Here is an 18,614-nt window from a genome sequence, read left to right on the forward strand (position 1 = left end):
AACTTGGTCCGTTCCACTGAATTAACATAACACATAAATTCAACCTGGCGCTTTGTGAACATGACTTGTAGCGGATCTGTGCCGAAATTCCCAAGAGGGGCCAATCTGCCCAAACCTTTCTTTAGCGGCCATGGTGCCAGAGCAAAGTATAAAGATAGGAAGGGAGCGCTTCTGCTTACTGTTCTGGATTGGTCATGTCAGCCTGAGTATAAATTAATAAGAGTTTGCAATCAGTGACATATCATGATTATAAAAGATGGAAGTGATCACAGAAACTTTTGTTCACCACATTTCCCGTGGAAAGTTTCACACAGACTAAAAGAGTTGGGAAAGCAATGAATTCCACAACATATCAGTAATATTTTTATCTTAAGGGGCTCTAATACATCTGAACCCTGGTATTTCCTAAAGGTACTAAGACAAAGTCTCAAATTGGTAAATGGGAACCAAGGACTGGAAGATGCTCTGAGACCTGACCTGCAGGAACCAGGAAGCCTCTCAGCACCAGGTTGGAGATGGATGTTGTCTCCCACCTGTGTACTGCAGGCACTTCCTGCTATACAGAAGGTGTCTTCTGGGGCTTTCTATCGAACTGCGGGCCCCACCCACAGAGGTTCCATAGCACCTGGGGAGTTAACAGAAGTAGCTGCTCTTGCAAGCAACCTTTAGGAAACAGCCAACTGTCTTAACTACTGAGGGGTACTTACTCCTCGCTGTGGATTTCCTGTTAATTGCCAGGACACAGCAGTTGGCAATTCTGCTAGGCCTGGAGGTTGGCAAAACTATACCGATTACTGGATCCAAAACCAGATTAAAAGGCATCTCAAAATTAGGAAAAGAAACAGTGGTTCTTCGGTGATAGGTGAGACATGCTTTTTGGCGATAAAGCAGTATTTTGAGAGTTTGGTGCATATTTACTCGGCAGCTGTAATCCTAAAAGTTCAGGCAATTGGTAGGAGGATCCAAAAATACATTGGAGATAGAGTGGCAGAGAAAGTGCCCCTTGAATTTATTTACTTACTTAGATATTTATTTATTTATTTGGCTGCACCCAGTCTTAGTTGGGGCAGATGGGATCTCTAGTTTTGGCAAGCTCTTAGTTGCCCCATGTGGGATCTAGTTCCCAGACCAGGGATGAAACCTCGGCCCCCTGCATCGGGAATGCAGAGTCTTAGCCCCTGGACCACCAGGAAGTCCCCAGGGCCCTTTGGTTTTAAATTGGGAGGGAACAGGGTGTTAAAAATTCCTTAACTAGATTTAAAAAATCTGATTATTCAGATTAACTCAAAGTTGATACTTCATTGTGAATAGATATTAAGCTTTTAAAGAAATTTTCCCTCTGGGGGAAAAATACTTTTAAGGAAAGGCACAGCAAGACAAAATCTTGGGAAGAAAAGGTGCAGACCGTCATATTTGTGATCGCTGTCCAGGTAGGCAACCTACATAACGCCTTGAGCCCCTCCTGTAAATTTTAGCACAGATCTGTTTATCACAATTTGAGTTTTTTACAGACAACGCTTTTGGTGCACAGCAGAAAACTTTGCAAATATCTTTCTTGCAAAGCAGACGACCTTATACAAACGTTTCCTCACACATTACCGTGTAAATGCTGCTAATTTGAACTCGGCACTCTACCTGCTATTTGTCTACTTCCATGGCTTAAGGTAATTATATATATATATTTAAAATTTTATTTATTTTTAAAGTAATATATTTTTTTCTTAGCCATTCCAAAACCAGAATTCTAACATCAAGACAATAGCACAGGACTATTACCACTTCATAATAAAAATAACTCATTGGGATTGAGAACAGATCCCAGTAGAAATAGGCAATATTGAATTCTCAAATCCAATTTTCTGAAGTGGACAGGTGATGGATAATCTATAAGAAGTGCCATCAGTATAATCTTTTTAATGACTGTAAACTGGTTTTCCATCTTAAGTTGCAAGCCAGCCAGTTAGATCCTTTTAAATTAGAAACTGAATCACCTGCCAAGAGAATACTTTGAAAGGCTGCATTAAGTGCGCTGTGCGACGCCTGAAGTACTAAAAGCTGTCAGTTTCAGGCAACGATTATGGAGCCTGGGGAGCCACGAGTGTCAATAACACATGAGGGCACACAGAGCTGGCGGGTCCATGTGTTATTGGGCCGTCACAGGTACTAACCTCAAGTACAGAGAAAGGGGACAGTGAACAGGAATATGTAAGTGCCTGTGGTCTAAAGTCCACGGAAGGTCATTTCACTGCTCTGTGACCCTTGCTCAGGCTTCGCCGATTTTTTTTTTTTTTTGGTTGTCCTTTACGGACCCATCTGTTTCAGATGTGCATGTGGGTAAGGGAGCCACACGCTGCCGTCTGCGAGAGTGCCATTCTCCCGTGACCAGCGGCGTTTCAGGGATGAGATTCTGCCGTAAAATCATACTCAGTGACACCAGCTCAGACAGCAGTCCCCCCATCTATGCAAAGGGGAGAAACACAAGCTCGGCTCGCTGACATTTTTAGGAAGCTTGTTCCTGGAAAGTTTGGCCCCTTTTTCCATGCGACTTTCCGGGATGAGGAAGCCTGTGGTTGGGTGGGTACAAGGAGGCTTCTCCCGCTGTCTGGGTCAGAGCACCTGGGTCCCCAGTCTTGGTGCTATCACATGGGTTAGTGCCTGTGCCGTGACCGCATGACCTGGCCGTCACAGGTAAACTTACAACATAGTCCCTAGCTTCAAAAGCATACGTGGGTTTCCCTATCGTCCTCTTCATGAGTTCTTTGTGAAAACAGAGAGCCTGAGTCTGCCAATAATCAGCAAGAGAACAAAGTCAATCAAATGAAATTAACCAGAAGATTGTAACATCTGACAAACAATTGGTAGGGATTTTCAAAATATTTTGATCAATGTTGATGGAATTTTTCCATACAATGAACTCTAAAGTTCGAGGAGCAGGGAGATAGGTCCATATTTTAGACTTTTAGAAGGCCCGTACTCAGATCAGGAAATCTTAAGACAGTAAAGTCACGCTCTGTAGATTGCAAATTGAGAACACACAATCTCGCTTCATTTTTCTTTGACTTACATAAAGATGAAACAGTGGTTAATAATGGTGGCATGCCAATCTCTAAAGATGTCCAATGAGACATTTTCTTACAAATGTGAATGATTTACAACAAAAAATATTTTATCCTACTCATTGAGAAACAAAATCAGTTATGTGACAAAATATTCGCATTGCATTTACACATTCTGATAATCAGAAACAAATGACTAAAATCTAGATCAGAAAGCTGCACAGCACGATAAAAGACACATTAAAATCACAGATTTGTTATTCTCCTAGAAGCATTTTCCCGTCTTTGGCGCAATAATCTTAAAAAGTGGAATAAATGAAATACTAGCGAGGACTGTATCATTTTAGTTAGGGATCCTGTAAACCATGTACCTTCTGTTTTGAAATTGCTTTAAAATCAAATTTATTTCCCCAAACTTCAGATTTTGTTTAAACTTCCTTATCTTACTTCTATGATGCATTTCCTTTTCTTTTTTCGCACTGCTATTTCCTGAAGAAAAGCACATCAAATCTGACCCTAAAAACAGATCAACTAAAAATAAGAGAAGTAAAAATATGTTTATATTTATTTACTGATGCTTCATGTGTGTGTGTGTGTGTGTTTATTCTCAAAAGCACACTCACCATTTAGGAGATTTCTTTTAAAGATAGAGGTTTGCTGAGCACAGATTTGAGGTGTAAGAAATAAAACTTATTTTGCTAATTATTTTTTTTTAAGAGAAGGGCATTCCTTTAATTAATCAAAATAACCCATTTTTCATTTCACCGTTTTTGTTTTCAAGTGTTTATTTTTTTCCTAGCCATGTTTTCTTATGCTTATTGATTACTGACATTCTTGGCCTCTTCCTAAACATTTAGAGAACACCATGAACCATGCTTCAGAAACCATTTGCCACCAAGATTGTGATGTTGACAGAAGAATGGAATAGATACATATACAAACAGTGAAAAACCATGAATATTTGACATTTTTCATTATGAGATTACAAAAGACAATGCAGACATATTTTTATAAATATAATAAATGAGTGCTCTGTAAAGGTTTTGGAAGCAGCAGAGGTGGGGTAACCGTTTACAGTTAATGTAAAACTTCCTAGTTGATAGTTTAGTATAGCGACCTATAGTCATCTGTTGGAGATTCTTCCATGAACAAGGAGCAGAGATGGATGGAGAATTAATTCTAAAAGCCAGCATAATGGAGATCTAATTATAGAGTTCAACATGAGCCATCGTCCACTGCTGAAGCTATATTCTGCCTTCTAACAAAGGCACTCTTGAAATCTTTAGGAAATTAAATTCGAATTCTTACCCTGATATGCTGGGTAACCTTAAAACAGGATAATTCCACCAACTATACTCTTCACAGAAAACTCAGATTTCATTACCAAAGGAATCAGCATATAAAAAAATGAGGGTTTTGCCCCTTATTTAAAAACATAACAATGTAGCTATTTTTTTAAAACATCTTTTATACACAGAGGAAAGGAAAAGGAAAAATGTGTTACAAGGAACATACCTCCACTACAACCATATTGTAACTCTCACAGAACAGAATAAAAGAAAACCTTACCACATAGGCGTTTAATGTTTGTTTACCCATTATTCATTATAAAGAGTATTTTGGGATGGCTTAGACTGACCATTTAGGTTTATTCAGGAGGCTACAAATGAATGACTTTGTTCCAGGTTTTTTCTAAAAAACCAAACTGGTATCTGCTTTGGACTGCTGATCAATTCCATAAAACCCTGTGACTTAAGCACATGCGATCTTAATTAGGATGGCAAAACTGAGTCAATCAGAATAAAACAGGTTCTTCTTGGTGTGAATACATAGACTCTCAGATCATAAACAGGTTCTCTGGCTTTAAATCCTGGCTATATATCTTCCTAGCTTCATCTTTGTAGGTACCAGTTTGCTTATCAGTAAAATAAAGAAATCTTAGTACCTAGGTTCATAGGGTGGTTGACAGAGTTAAACAAGCACACAGAACACAGTCTGGCAAACGACAAGCATACGATGAATGTCAGCTGCTATTATTCCGCCCTCTTAAGAGACTAACTGCACTAGCTCTTATGCAGTCAGATCTGTTACCAGATATTTGATCAACATCTTGTAAATTCACCGAAACAGCTAAGGAAACCCCTGTAATCCATACCATTTCCCCGCAGGCCTGGAGGCATAGCTCAGAGAGAAGTACCCTCTTTATACACTGTTTCAGTAATTATTAAGCAAATATTTTCTGACTATGCAGTGATTTCCACCTCTTCAAATGTTGCTAGCTTTAGAAACCGAATTTAAGTTTCCTTTTTTCAGTACGATCAAGGTAAAATATTAATGATTTAGATATTTCAGAAAGGAAATGAAGCAAGGTCCCCCACCAAAATGGATTACAGACAAAAGAGAACTCTGGCTGGCTGGCTCCCCCTCTCTCTCCTTCCATCCATCCTGCTTCCTTCCTTTTTCTTTTTTTTTTCGCTCTCTCTGTGGCTCTTCTTCTTTCCGGCTATAATGAATCATAGGTTCTTATTGTTTTATGTTATGGGAAAACACAATGGAGTCATTCACAAACAAAATTAAGTTATGCAGAACAAAACACGCAACCAAAGCGCACCAGAGAGACAGGACTCGAGAGGAGAACTTACCCCACGCTTTAGACTCCGGAAGCAGTGGATTTTGGGTTTGGAGGTCATGAACTCGTTGAAGCGATGGGAGAGGGGTTCCTTTTGCTGCTTGGGAGACTGGGGGCCGTTGGGAACAGCAGAGGGTGAGGCAGAGGCAGGGGGAGGTGGGGGAGGCTGATGGGGGGATGTTAAAAGGGACATAAGCTACGTGTAAGAGATGGAGCGGTGACGGAGTAAAAAATCAGAAACAAGAAGATAAGACACAAAACAAAAATAAGCATCAAATAATATTTGAAATCCAAAGCAAGTCAAACACAAACAATTAAAAATTTAGGCCATGGTCCAAAAGAAAACATGGAGGACATGTTAAATGGAGAATATGGTGAAAGTGGGAGTTTTAGTAAGTAAAGCAACAGAAGAAGAGCAAGAAATATCTGACCAGAAGCTCATGCAGACTTTCACATGCAAACTGCCGTTCTAACTAGTTACCCTAAACCAGTCTAAGCCGGAAGGGTAAATACTTCTAAGCCACCTAGACTAACACAGCTAGATGGGAGAAAATGAAAGTCCTTAAATGCTAAGGTGGTGAAAACAGCAAGACAGTCTTAAAATGAAATATTAAACTATTCTAAGGTTAAAGCGGTTCGTGTCGCCTCGATCACACCCTTTATGCCCAGGTTAATGCTGTCATGCACCTACATATCACACTCTAGAAAGAAAATAAAAAATATTCATGGATGCATATGTTAACATGAGCTCAAAACCAAGTTATTAATCCAGGGAAACCACTTCAATTAGAGATGCTGATACATGGTTATAGAAATGTGGCACAGCGTCCCTTCTCTCAGCCCAGGGAAGCAGCAACCTAGGAGACTTAGGAGTGAAAGGCGTGATGCGGAACGGCCCGAGGTCAGTAGGCTGTTAGTGTGGGTGACACGGTGCAGGTGATAAATGCGTCTGAAATAAGACAAAAGGCCACGGCCAAGGTACCACCACCAAAGAGAGATATTGCCTTAAAATGAAACAGCACGCTAGCCTTCTGTTTGCATTCTGAAACTACAAGCTTAAAACTCTTCGTTCCTTTAAAGACTAAAAGACAGATGAACATCTCCACACCTTGTAACACTCACATCACACTGGGACCAGTCATCAGTACCTTATTTTTTTTGATGAACGGCCATAACTTTCCTTTGGATTTGCCACCAAATTTGAGCTCTGATTTGCCTTCTCCTCTGGAATTTGAAAGGCTGTTATCTGACACAGTGCGTTTCATAGGCTGAGTGTAATCCTCAAATTCAATGTCTCCTGGAGGCTCGAACCCAGACTTATAAGCTTCTACGACCAGCTGTGAATCCTGCAATGACACCATCGCGCACAAATATGTTCCAATCCTTGTAAATACTTTCCACACACTGAACTATGATGCCCTCACACAGACGACATTCTAAGGAAGTTATATTGAGTAACAGATTTTTTTTCTAGTAACATTTTTATCATTTGAAAGAGTAACTTGTAAAGGTATACATCTAGTTGAGATTTCAAGATAATTTTAATTATTTTTCTACATTTAGAGAAACAAATATTAAGAACAACTTTGCCAAAAAGCAGAAAAATTGGGTCATTTATTATGCAATTCCCTTGAAAAATTGTTGTTGCTTAGTCGCTGAGTTATGTCCGACTCTTTGCAACCCCATGGACTGTAGCCCTCCAGGCTCCTCTGTCCATGGGATTTTCTAGGCAAGAATACTGGAGTGGGTTGCCATTTCCTTCTTCAAGGGGTCTTCCTGATGCAGGGGTCGAACCCGCATTTCCTGCTTGACAGGCGGATTCTTTACCACTGAGCCACCTAGGAAGCCCTTCCCTTGAAAAAATGCAGTAATATAAAAACTGATTCTCATCAGAAGGTCTTAAAGCCATTTGGCATACACAAAGTCAAGGCAAAAAAATATCCTCCCTCCGATTTCTTTGGTTCACTGTGGTTCAAGGATAGGGATTTATTGGATAATTTTCCTTTATGTATGTATTTGCCCAAAGTCTCTCCTCCACTAGAATGTAAGCTCCCTTCTCCACTGCATCCCTAGCACCTGGATGATGCCTAATGATAATGACAGAATAAATGTTAGCTGAATAAATGAGGGAACTGACTGCCTACTCTGTGGTGTCCCCCTGCTAGGAACTTTGAGTTCAGAGTCTTTTCGGGGTCAGGTGATGAAGACCAACGTGTAAGGAAACGACAACCATTGTGTCCAAGATAGACAGATGTACAGTTGAAGTATTATAAAAGCACCTGTGACTTGTAATAAAATTCTAACTCAATGATATCGGATTGAAAAAGAAGAAACTATTAGAGAAGACCATCTGGAAAGATCTCAGCTTCCTACCATGAGCCCACATTTTAATTTGTCATAGCTGTTTTAGCTAACATGGAATTTGTAGGTGTGCCATAGACATCAATTGTCTTGTAAGAGCCAATTATCCTTCCTTCTGATTAATAAGAACCCTGATTTTAGGCTGAGCACACGGCCATCCAGCAAAAAGGCTTCACTCTAAAGCGTTCTGTACAGCAGGAAGTGGCCCCAGGACTAGGTTTTGACTTCTGAGATCTCTGAGATGTAGGCAGAAGTACAGTGAGCAATTTTAGAAAGCTTCCTTAAATAGACAGTGTGGACTCTTCTCTATTTAATGCTTTATGGAATTTGGATGTGATGGCTGGAGCTACAGAAGCCATGTTGAGTTTGAAAGTCATATCATCAAAAGCTGTGAACTAGGAGAAGCCTGAATTCCTGAGGACTTGCAGACCATTTACCCATACCACAGCTGGATGCTCTGCCTGGTAGACATCTTCACACAGGAGGAAAAATAAACTGTCTTAAGACACTATTGTCATTGTTATATGAACCTAAGCCTATACTCTCAGGCTTCCTTGATGGCTCAGTGGTAAAGAGTCTACCTGCTAAGCAGGATACGTGGGTTCAGTCCCTGGGTCAGGAAGATCCCCTGGAGAAGGAAATGGCAACCCACTCCAGTATTCTTGCCTGAGAAATCTCATGGACAGAGGAACCTGGTGGGCTACGGTCCTTGGGGATGCAAAAGAGTCAAACACGGCTTAGTGATTAAACAGTAACAACAAAACTTATACTAACATCCACAGTCCCAAATGTGCAAAGGACTACACTAAATCCAAAACATGGAGGGCTGAATTTTAAAGACTCTGAAAAGGTATTGCTATTGTTGAAAAGTACTTGTGCCCACTGAAAGCAGCTACTCTCAGATGACTGAATAAGGTCACTGTGGGAAGGGACAGGGAAATAATGGAGCCACAGTTATCCATTACCGTTAAGTCCAAACTACAGTACTTACATTTTTCGGATCAATTGACTCGGCTGCCTTTACGATTCCATCCAAGCATTTCCCAATGATGGGAATCACCTGCCGGTCCAGCTCTGCGTATGTCTTCACTGATTCTCCAATTCTCACTATCCTCCTCTCCTCCATCTCTTGTATTTTCTGCAACATTAGAGTTTGCATAAAATTAGTTTGGTTTACTATTATTTAAGGAAGTTGTTTTTTAGTAGCATTGTTACCTCTAAAAAATTCTCTAGGAGGGAAATAGGCCTATAAAAAGGTTCAAATTAGGGACTTTCCTGGTGATCCAGTGGTTAAGACTCTGCCCTTCCACTACTGTGGGCACGAGTTTGATCCCTGGTCAGGGAACTAAGATTCCTTCATGATGCTCGAGGTGGCCAAAAACAAATTTAAAAAGGTTAGAGTTAAAGCAACCATAAATTTATTGTGCTTCTACTTTAGCCAACTGGACACATACTTTACTAATTGTGAGGCTGTCTAAATGTACACTTTACACAATTCCATTCCAATTTCAGTAAGAACCTGAAACGCAGGTAGTTTTACTATTAATACCATTTGGTTCAGTTCAGTTCAGTTATTAGATTTCAAATATTTCCTCCATCTTTGGGCCACTGTTTCATCCTTTACCAAAAGCATGGCATGCAGGTTAACTGCCTTGACCCAACACAGGCTGAGACGCCCAACACAACTTCTACAAGTTGAAGGGTTTTTTTTTTTAAATTTCTTTTTAATTGAGGATAATTGCTTTACAATATTGTGCTGATTTCTGCCATACAACAATGTGAATCAGCCATAAGTATACATATGTCTCCTCCTTCTTGACCCTCCCTCCCCCCGTCTCATCCTTCTAGGTTGTCACAGATACCTCGTTGAGCTCCCTGATCATATAGCAAATTCCCACTTCGTCTCTGTTTTACATATGGCAAAGTGTATGCTTCATTGCTACCCTCTCAATTTGTCTCACCCTCTCCTTCGCAAGCTGGAAGTTCTTGCTTGCTGTGTAGACACCATGATACAAATTTTTGTTATTTTTTCTACAGTGGAACTTGAAGTTGTACAAAAATTCCCAAAGGGGGAGAACAGCATCATGTATCCTCTCTCACACTGTTAAACAGTCCAAAGGAAAGACAACAGGAGTATCAAAACAACAGTGAGCTATCACTTCACACCTGTCAAAATGGTGATCAGGAAAAGTCTACAAGTAACAAATGTTGGTGAGGATACAGAGAAAAGAGAACCCATGTACACTGATGGTGGGAATGCAAAGTGGTACAGCCCTTTGAAAGCAATATGTAGATTCCTCAAAAAAATAATAGAACTACCATATGATCCACTCCTGGGTATATATCCAGGAAAAAAAAAAAAGAAACATTAATTCCAACAGATACATGCACCCCAATGTTCATAGTCATCTGTTCAAATCCTACAGCTGTCTTAATGCTGCTCTGATTCCTAAAGGTAAGTTTGGCGTTTTTGTAAGCAGAATGGTCCTTTTAGCAAAAAGAGTGTTAACGTAAGAATCACGGTTCTAAGTCTGACCAAGAATGGTTGCAGGGTCAAACCAAGCAAACTTACAAAGTCTGTTGATTAATCTTGAAATTCGTGTTATGTTTCATCTTAATGTCAGTATGTGCTTAATCTGAATTTTTTTTTTAAGTGATTTGAGTTAGAGGAAATTTAGAATGCTATAAATACTTGGAAATCATGATTCCAAGTAACTTGTTTCTAAGCCAAGCAAATCTGAGAGAGCTGAGCCACTTACCTGAAAGATGTTTGGAATGTGAGTGTGGTAATACTCATGCTGCTCATGGTTGAATTTCTGTAGAATCGATGAGTAATCTGTTTTGCTCTCCTCTGCCATTTGATGACGTGTTTGAGCTTGTTGTCGTGCCTTAGGGCAAAAAATGAGAACTTCCCATGTTTATCCATAATAGATAAAAGCCTAGGATTGCAAACTGGAGGGACTGCGGGGAGGGGGTGTCACATTTTCCTCAAACGTATCCTATTTACCAGGTGCTGGGTTTTTTTGAAAATTGTTTAAACAACCCAATCCAAAATAGGGCAGAAGATCTGAAGACACATTTCTCCAAAGAAGACCCACAGATGGCCAATAGGCACATGAAAAGATGCTCGACATCACAAACTATTAGAGAAGTGCAAATCAAAACAACAGTGAACTATCAGCTTGCACCTGTCAAAATGGCTATTAGGAAAAGTCTGCAATAACAAATGTTGGTGAGGATGCAGAGAGAAGGGAACCCCTGTACATTGTGAATTGGTACAGCCCCTATGGAAGACAATATGCAGGTTCCTCAAAAAAGTAAAAATTGAACTACCATACGATCTAGCAAGTCCACTCCTGAGTGTACAGCCAGAAAAACAGATATGTGCACCCCAGTGTCCATAGCGGCACTATTTACAACAGTCATGTCAGAGAAGCAACTCAAGCACCCACCAACAGATGCATGGATCAGGAAGATATGGTATACATACGCAATGGAATATTGTGTGTTAGTCGCTCAGTCGTGTCCAACTCTTTGCGACCCCACGAACTGTGACTTGCCAGGCTCCTCTGTCCATGGGATTCTCCAGCCTAGAATACTGGAGTGGGTTGCCATTTCCTTCTCCAGGGGATCTTCCCGACCCAGGGATCAAAACCGGGTCTCCTACATTGCAGGCAGATTCTTTTACCATCTGAGCTATGTCTTGGAACACTAATGGAATATTACTCAACCATAAAAAAGAATGAAATTCTTCCATGTGGCAACGTGAATGGACCCAAGGACTATTATGTTTAGCGAAATAAGTCAGATAGAGAAAGACAAATACTGTTAAGAGATCACTTACAGGTGGAATCTAAAAAAAAAATATTACAAATGATTATCAGACTCACAGATATAGAAAACAAACTTGTGACTATCAAAAGGGAGAGGGACAAATTATGGGTATGAGATTAACAATTCAAACTACTGTATTTATAATAGATAAGCAACAAGGATGTACTGTATAGCACAGGGAAATAGAGCCAACACCTGAAACTAACATATTATTATAAGACAACTACTGTTGTTCATTCAGTAAGTCGTGTCCGATTCTTTGCGACCCCATGGACTGCAGCATGCTACTCTCCTCTGTCCTTCATTATCTCCTGGAGTTTGCTCAAATTCATTTCTGTGGAGTCCACTGATGCTATCTATCCAACTCATCAACTACACTTCGATTTTCACAAACCCCACCATCCTTGCCTTAATGTGGCACGACTCTCCAGTTTGAAACGTACCAACATTCTTTATTGTCTACACTTGGCCCAATTCACATATTTATTACCAAGATTTAGCTTCCCTTGTGGGAACCTCTGATCATACTTTTTATTTTTTGAGTCGGGGACAGGGGGTCCATAATTTTTTTTTACCCAATTATCAAAGGAGTTCGTGAATTAAAAAGGCGTGTGAACCACTAATCTATAGGGGTCTTTCCAAAACTCTCCACTATGTTTTTTTTCAGAATATATTTTAAAGTGGCACTAAGTATGGTGCCCTCTTTGAGCCGTGTGTGTGTGTGTGTGTGTGTGTGTGTGTGTCTTTCAGTTGCTCAGTTGTGTCTGACTCTTTGTGACCCCATTGACTATAGCACACCAGGCTTCCCTGTCCTTCACTATCTCCTGGAGTTTGCTCAAACTAATGTCCATGGCGTCAGTGATGCCATCCAACTTTTCATCCTGTCGCCCCCTTCTCTCCTGCCTTCAATCTTTCCCAGTATCGGGGTCTTTTCCAATGTTTTATTGCATTGCTTTTCTCCTAAATAATAATAGAATTCCTAAATTTGTTTCTCTCTTTTAATTCATATTTTGGTTAATCACACACAAACAAGAAAGAGGCTATTACCGACAAGCTGCGTAATCGATTTGAAAGTTCAAACAAGAATGTCTGAAAAGCCTAAAGTCCTCCACAAATATCAATGATTGTTATGCTGGTATTAGCTCCTCAGATTCCTTGGAGGTGCCTTGATAAATATAATCTCATGAATCTCTAAGACGACCTGAGGTCCACGCAGGACAAAAACTACCTCCTGCCAGATGAAGAGATGGCTTGGCCTGTGTGCTTGGCAAACTTACCACACCAAGCCAAGAACACAACAGGAGAAGGGCCTTGTTCCAACACAACCAAGGCAACTTTTGTCTGGTTGCTTGTTTTGCTTTGTTTTACTGAAACTTTTTTATTTTAAAGATAAAGGAAAAACAGAGAACCATTCAAATGCCAACACGAAGAAGAAAGGTTGGAGGTGTCTGTCTGTGCTACCCTCTGTCTCGTCGCTGGTTCCAGGTCGGTTTCTTTGCATCTCAATGTCCTTTATTGGTTTCCTGCCTCTGTGACTTGAAGGCTTAACCTGATTTCACTTCCTCGACACGCTTCGCTCATCTGTGTATCTGTGAAGCCATGGTGGGTCATTCAGACCTGCTTCCTTTTTTCCCTCCTCTGTTCCTCTGTAAACACTTCCCTAGTGCAGGTATCAATATTAACATTTCCAAACTGATTTCCTTATTACCTGAGATTTCTTAGTTTCTTAAGACCCAATTTACCAACGTCTCATCTCCCCTCCGTTATTAGCCCAGCTGCCACGTTCTTCCTCTTTGTCGGCAGCCTCTTAGCGCCCTTCCTGACCATATGCTTCGGCTTCCACTTTACTGCGCTCCCCAGCGCGTGTACTAGCCAGTCCCCAGCTACCCTGTAAAATCCATGCCCTTCCAATACACAGTAACCCCCCTCCGTTTAAACAGTAGCCTCCCCACCTACGTGCACTCCATCTGTTCCCCTGATGCAACCAACGCAAAAGCCCTTTTAACTCTTTCAGTTACCGAGTTTTATCATGTCTCACTCTGCTAGGACTACGGAAAAAAAAGGGACAATGACAACCCACCACCAAGGAAATTCCCAGGTAGACCCCGCCACCCCCCCACCCCCCCACCCCCCCGCCGCCATTTCTAAAAAATTCTCTACTTCATTCACAAACCTTCCTCAGAAAAAAGTCAGAAGATCCCCAGGGCAGGCAGGTTCCTTCATCTCTTTTATAAATGAGGAGTACCAAGGTGGAGCATCTCCTGAAATTTTGGAGAAATGATCCAACTTGGTGAAAGCTGAACATAGCTTAGTTCTGAAACAAGGGTCAGAATGTCGTTATTAAATACGCACGTATGTGTGCGTGTACACACACACACACAGCCCACATCAGCAGATCAATGCTTCCTGACAATCCATTCATCATAATGACTGTGGAATATTTTACTCATGAGAACTGGAGGCAAGCCTGTCGGAGGTGCCCCAGGACCACCTGACTGGAAGTGCCTGTTACCCTCCTTCCTCTGAACTGCTCAGAATCTCTAATAATGTTTCTGCTTTGGCTAGATAATTATTTTCTGTTGTTGTTTAGTCGCTAACTCGTGTCTGACTCTCTTGCGACTCCATGAACTATAGCCCACCAGGCTCCTCTGTTCATGGATTTCCCAGGCGAGAATACTGGAGTGGATTGCCATTTCATTTCCTTCTCCAGGGGATCTTGCCGACCCAGGGACTGAACTCAGATCTCCTGCACTGGCAGGCGGATTCTTTACCAGTGAGTCACCAGGGGAGCCCATAATTGCTTTAATAAGCATATCAACTCACAATTGTTTCACAATGCCCATACGCTGTAATCCCAAAATACATCTTGGTGACTGCTACATGTAAACTACGGAAGAAACGGAGATAAAGAAGATAAAATCCAGCCTGGAGAACGGAAGAAAACAGACTCCAGAGGGAAGGAACTGGTCTATCTTTTGTGAAAGAAGCATTATGTCTCGGGCAGTTTTCTGAAAAGAAAAATCTTGGCCATCAGTATGCAAAAGCCTTCGTATATCTACAGTCTGTCTCTGACCCACTAAAAAGATAAAGCAACATTTAGAAGCAGCAAAATATCGTCACATATCACGTTCCGCCAGACCACAGTGGAAAGACAGGGCTGTCTTACTCTCATCCCAGGATTCAGCTGCTTTGAATTAATACCCACTGTTGAACTCCAGGCCCAGGAATGTACCATTGTTCTGACTAAGATTGACTATGGAAATCTATTTTGGTTTCATAAGCTGTGATGTTTACTTTGCGCTGGAACGTCAAGAGTCTCTCTCAAACACCAGGGCTGAGTCAGTTACTCATTATTACAAATATGCTTTTAAAAATAAAGTATTTTCAAAAACTTATTTGGAGAAACTGCTAAATAACTAGATATTTTCGAGAGTGCATCTCCTCATGCCTAAGGCTGCATGAAGATTAGAAGCATCACCATTTCCCAGCTCTTTGTAAGTCTGTCTAAAAATAGCAACTATTATCTTAAAGAGGTACAGTATTTCCATCCTCGGCAAGACCATCAGCTATTTCTTTTCATTCAAGTTCCCATCTAAGAATAAAAGATAAAGCATCTTGTGGCAACATTACTGCGGGGCAGAGAGACGTTCAGAGGATTTTTTTTTTTCAACCAGTCAGAGTTACAGAATTTAGAGATAATATTCTAAAAAAGTCCGGAATGACCACAATTGCCTCAGGCCATAAGTCACAGAGATCTTTAAATAAGAGCTACACCACTTTCACTGTCAGTCAGAAAGACTGAGCTTGAACTGTGGAATTTCTTTAACAAATCCTTGGGAATCTCCCCAAATAAATCCAAATTGGCCTAAGTATGTATCACTTAAGTGTGACCTCACTGCTTGGTAATTCTTAACATCGTCTTATTGACATCTGCTTCAAAGGTCAGAGTTACAGTTTCTAAATAAAGGAAACCATATTTTAGAAACCAAGCTGCAGCCCAATGCTTCTAAATCCTAATGGGTTTAAAGACAAAAATACTATAATCCATTTAGTTAGTTAAATTTAGATGATCAGCATGGCCAAAATGTGCAGTTACTTCCTGTTCAATTCATTAAGAAAAGAACACTGCTGGCTGAGTCTCAGTCATAAACAGAGAAGATGAGCCGTACCAAGGGATGTGTTTACTTTCATTTGGGGAACGTCGTAGATTTTCTTACTATGTTATACCCTCACATCTTTTACCAGGACTTCTTATGGCTTTTGACCTTTTAATGAAATGAGCAAATACAGACTGGTTCTATTCATATACATCAGTTTAGTTCAGTCGCTCAGCCGTGTCCGACTCTTTGTCCGACTGCAGCCTGCCAGGCTTCCCTGTCCATCACCAACTCCCAGAGTTTACTCAAACTCATGTCCATTGAGTCGGTGATGCCTGCCAACCATCTCATCCTCTGTCATTCCCCTCTCCTCCCACCTTCAATCTTTCCCAGCATCAGGGTCTTTTCCAATGGGTCAGCTCTTCGCATCAGGTGGCCAAAGTATTGGAGTTTCAGCTTCAGCATCAGTCCTTCCAATGAATATTCAGGGTTGATTTCTTTTAGGTTCAACAAGTTTGATCCCCTAACTCATATACATAATGAAATGTAACATGGCTTCTCTTGTGGCTCAAGGGCTCCAGAGCATGCCCATTCAGTAGCTGTGGAATGAGGGATCTTAAGCAACCCGCTTGCCAATGTAGGAGATGCAGGTTCGATCCCTGGATCAGGAATTTCCCGTTGAGAAGGGCATGGCAACCCACTCCAGCATCCATGCCTGGAGAATCCCATGGAGAGGCGGAGCCTGGCAGGCTACAGCCTATAGGGTCACAAAGGGTCGGACATGACTGAAGCGACCGAGCATGCACGTGTCGGGGATCTTAGTTCCCAGACCAGGGATCGAACCTGTGTCCCCTGCAGTGGCAGGCAGATGCATAACCGCTGGACCACCAGGGAAGTCTCATGAGATATATTAATTTTTTTAACATGTCCTCAGACTTCTCAGAACTGTATCCATTGCTGTTCCTTAAATGACAAACTATTTATTGCAGAAGAACTCAGAGCTTTGAAAAGTCATTTTTTCCCTTGGGTTGAAGTATGTAATGTAACAACTTAGAAAGGGCCTGTTTGATTACCAAAAATTGGGGGAACACAATGTAGAGGGTTTCATCAGTCGTAGTTCCAACAGCAGTAAGCATCTTCTGGAGAAGCTGGACTTGCAATATTTTATTTTATCATCATCATGTCATTGTTCAGGCGCTCGGTCGTGTCCATCTCGAGACCCTGTGGACGGCAGCACACCAGGCTCCTCTGTGCTCCACTATCTCCCAGGGTTTGCTCCAATTCATGTCCATTGAGGCAGCGACGCTATCTAACCATCTCCTCCTCTGCCACTCTCTTCTTCTGCCTTCAATCTTTGCCAGCATCAGGCTCTTTTCCAATGAGTTATCTCTTTTTATCAGGTGGCCGGATTATTGGAGCTTCAGTTTCAGCATCAGTCCTTCCAGTGAATATTTGGGGTTGACTTCCTTTAGGATCAACATGTTTGATCTCGTTGCAGTTCAAGGAACTCTCAGCATGATGAGAAACCAATTGTATTTTAGGCCAGGAGGAAAATGGAGGCTAAATCAAGATTGTATTCTGAATTTACTACTCTGCACCACAGCTAAGACTGCCCATATTTATTATTCAATAGCCAGCAAATTGCAGCAGCTCCACTTAGGGGGCAGATGGCCTAACCATCAGCCCCGGAAACCAGCATACAGCATTCCAAAAGGGCACACAGCCTGGACTGGAGGCACAGCAAGAATGCAGCAGGGCACCTGGCTCTCGCCTCACGCTTCTGCAAGCTACCTGAGCTGCTGACTTCATGTCATAGATAAAATTAAACACACTAGTTTTATAATCTGGGTTATCTGACTTCTCTCCATCTTCATCAGTTCTTTTCTTTTTTTTTCCACCTGGTAACAAAAATATGCTTGTGGTAGCTAGTTCAAATTTATAAAATTGTACGGTTTAGAAAGCAAAGTCCCTGCACATCCCATTTTCTGACAATCACCGGTAACACTGACAACAGGACCCCAGGTGACACGGAGAGGAGGTAGGGTAGCCTCGGGAACTTTCTGGTGAAAGTTCCAAGAACACAGCAGCAAGGCCATCACTAAATGAATGATACCACCATGCTACAATGATCGCCAGTCAACAGCTGGCAAAGTTGGTGTGTCTCAGAGTCACCAGCAGCTCCGGTGATTGGAGCACCTTGCCTTCTGGATGTGGCCAGGTTAATGGGAAGAAATGCACACGTTTTCATGGCATACAAGGATATTATAACCCATTTTGTAGGTTGGTTGGTAGGTTTGGCTGTGCTGGGTCTTCACAGCTGTGCGGGCTTTTTTCTAGTTGCAGCGGGCAGGGGCTGCTCTTCCTTGCAGTGTGCAGGCTTCTCGTTGCTGTGGCTTCTCTTGTTGCAGAGCTTTAGGGCACGTGGACTCAGTGGTTGCGGCTCAGTTGCTCTGTGGCATGCGGGATCTTCCCAGACCAGGGACAGAATCCACATCTCCTGCGTTGGCAGGGGGATTCTTTACCACTGAGCCACCAGGGAAGCCCTAGATATTTTATCTTTTAAATTTACTAATTTTGCTGCACTACTCGGCATCTTAGTGCCCTGACCAGGGATCAAACCCATGCTCCCTATGGTGG

The 18,614-nt window shown here is 41.6% G+C and overlaps 1 protein-coding gene across 1 annotated transcript in view; it reads right to left on the reverse strand.

The window, feature by feature from the left end:
• Positions 1–18,614, reverse strand: part of FNBP1 (formin binding protein 1) — an 81,558-nt gene that overhangs the window by 14,047 nt on the left and 48,897 nt on the right. Inside the window, exons 7-10 of the mRNA XM_052648286.1 lie at positions 10,806–10,934; positions 9,038–9,184; positions 6,834–7,031; positions 5,699–5,851 (exon numbers count right to left, since the gene is read on the reverse strand). Of these exons, the coding sequence (XP_052504246.1) occupies positions 5,699–5,851; positions 6,834–7,031; positions 9,038–9,184; positions 10,806–10,934 (627 nt within the window). The remainder of the gene's footprint in view (positions 1–5,698; positions 5,852–6,833; positions 7,032–9,037; positions 9,185–10,805; positions 10,935–18,614) is intronic.

Source organism: Budorcas taxicolor, chromosome 11 (genome assembly GCF_023091745.1).
Source record: "Budorcas taxicolor isolate Tak-1 chromosome 11, Takin1.1, whole genome shotgun sequence".
In the NCBI taxonomy this organism is placed as follows: domain Eukaryota; kingdom Metazoa; phylum Chordata; class Mammalia; order Artiodactyla; family Bovidae; genus Budorcas; species Budorcas taxicolor.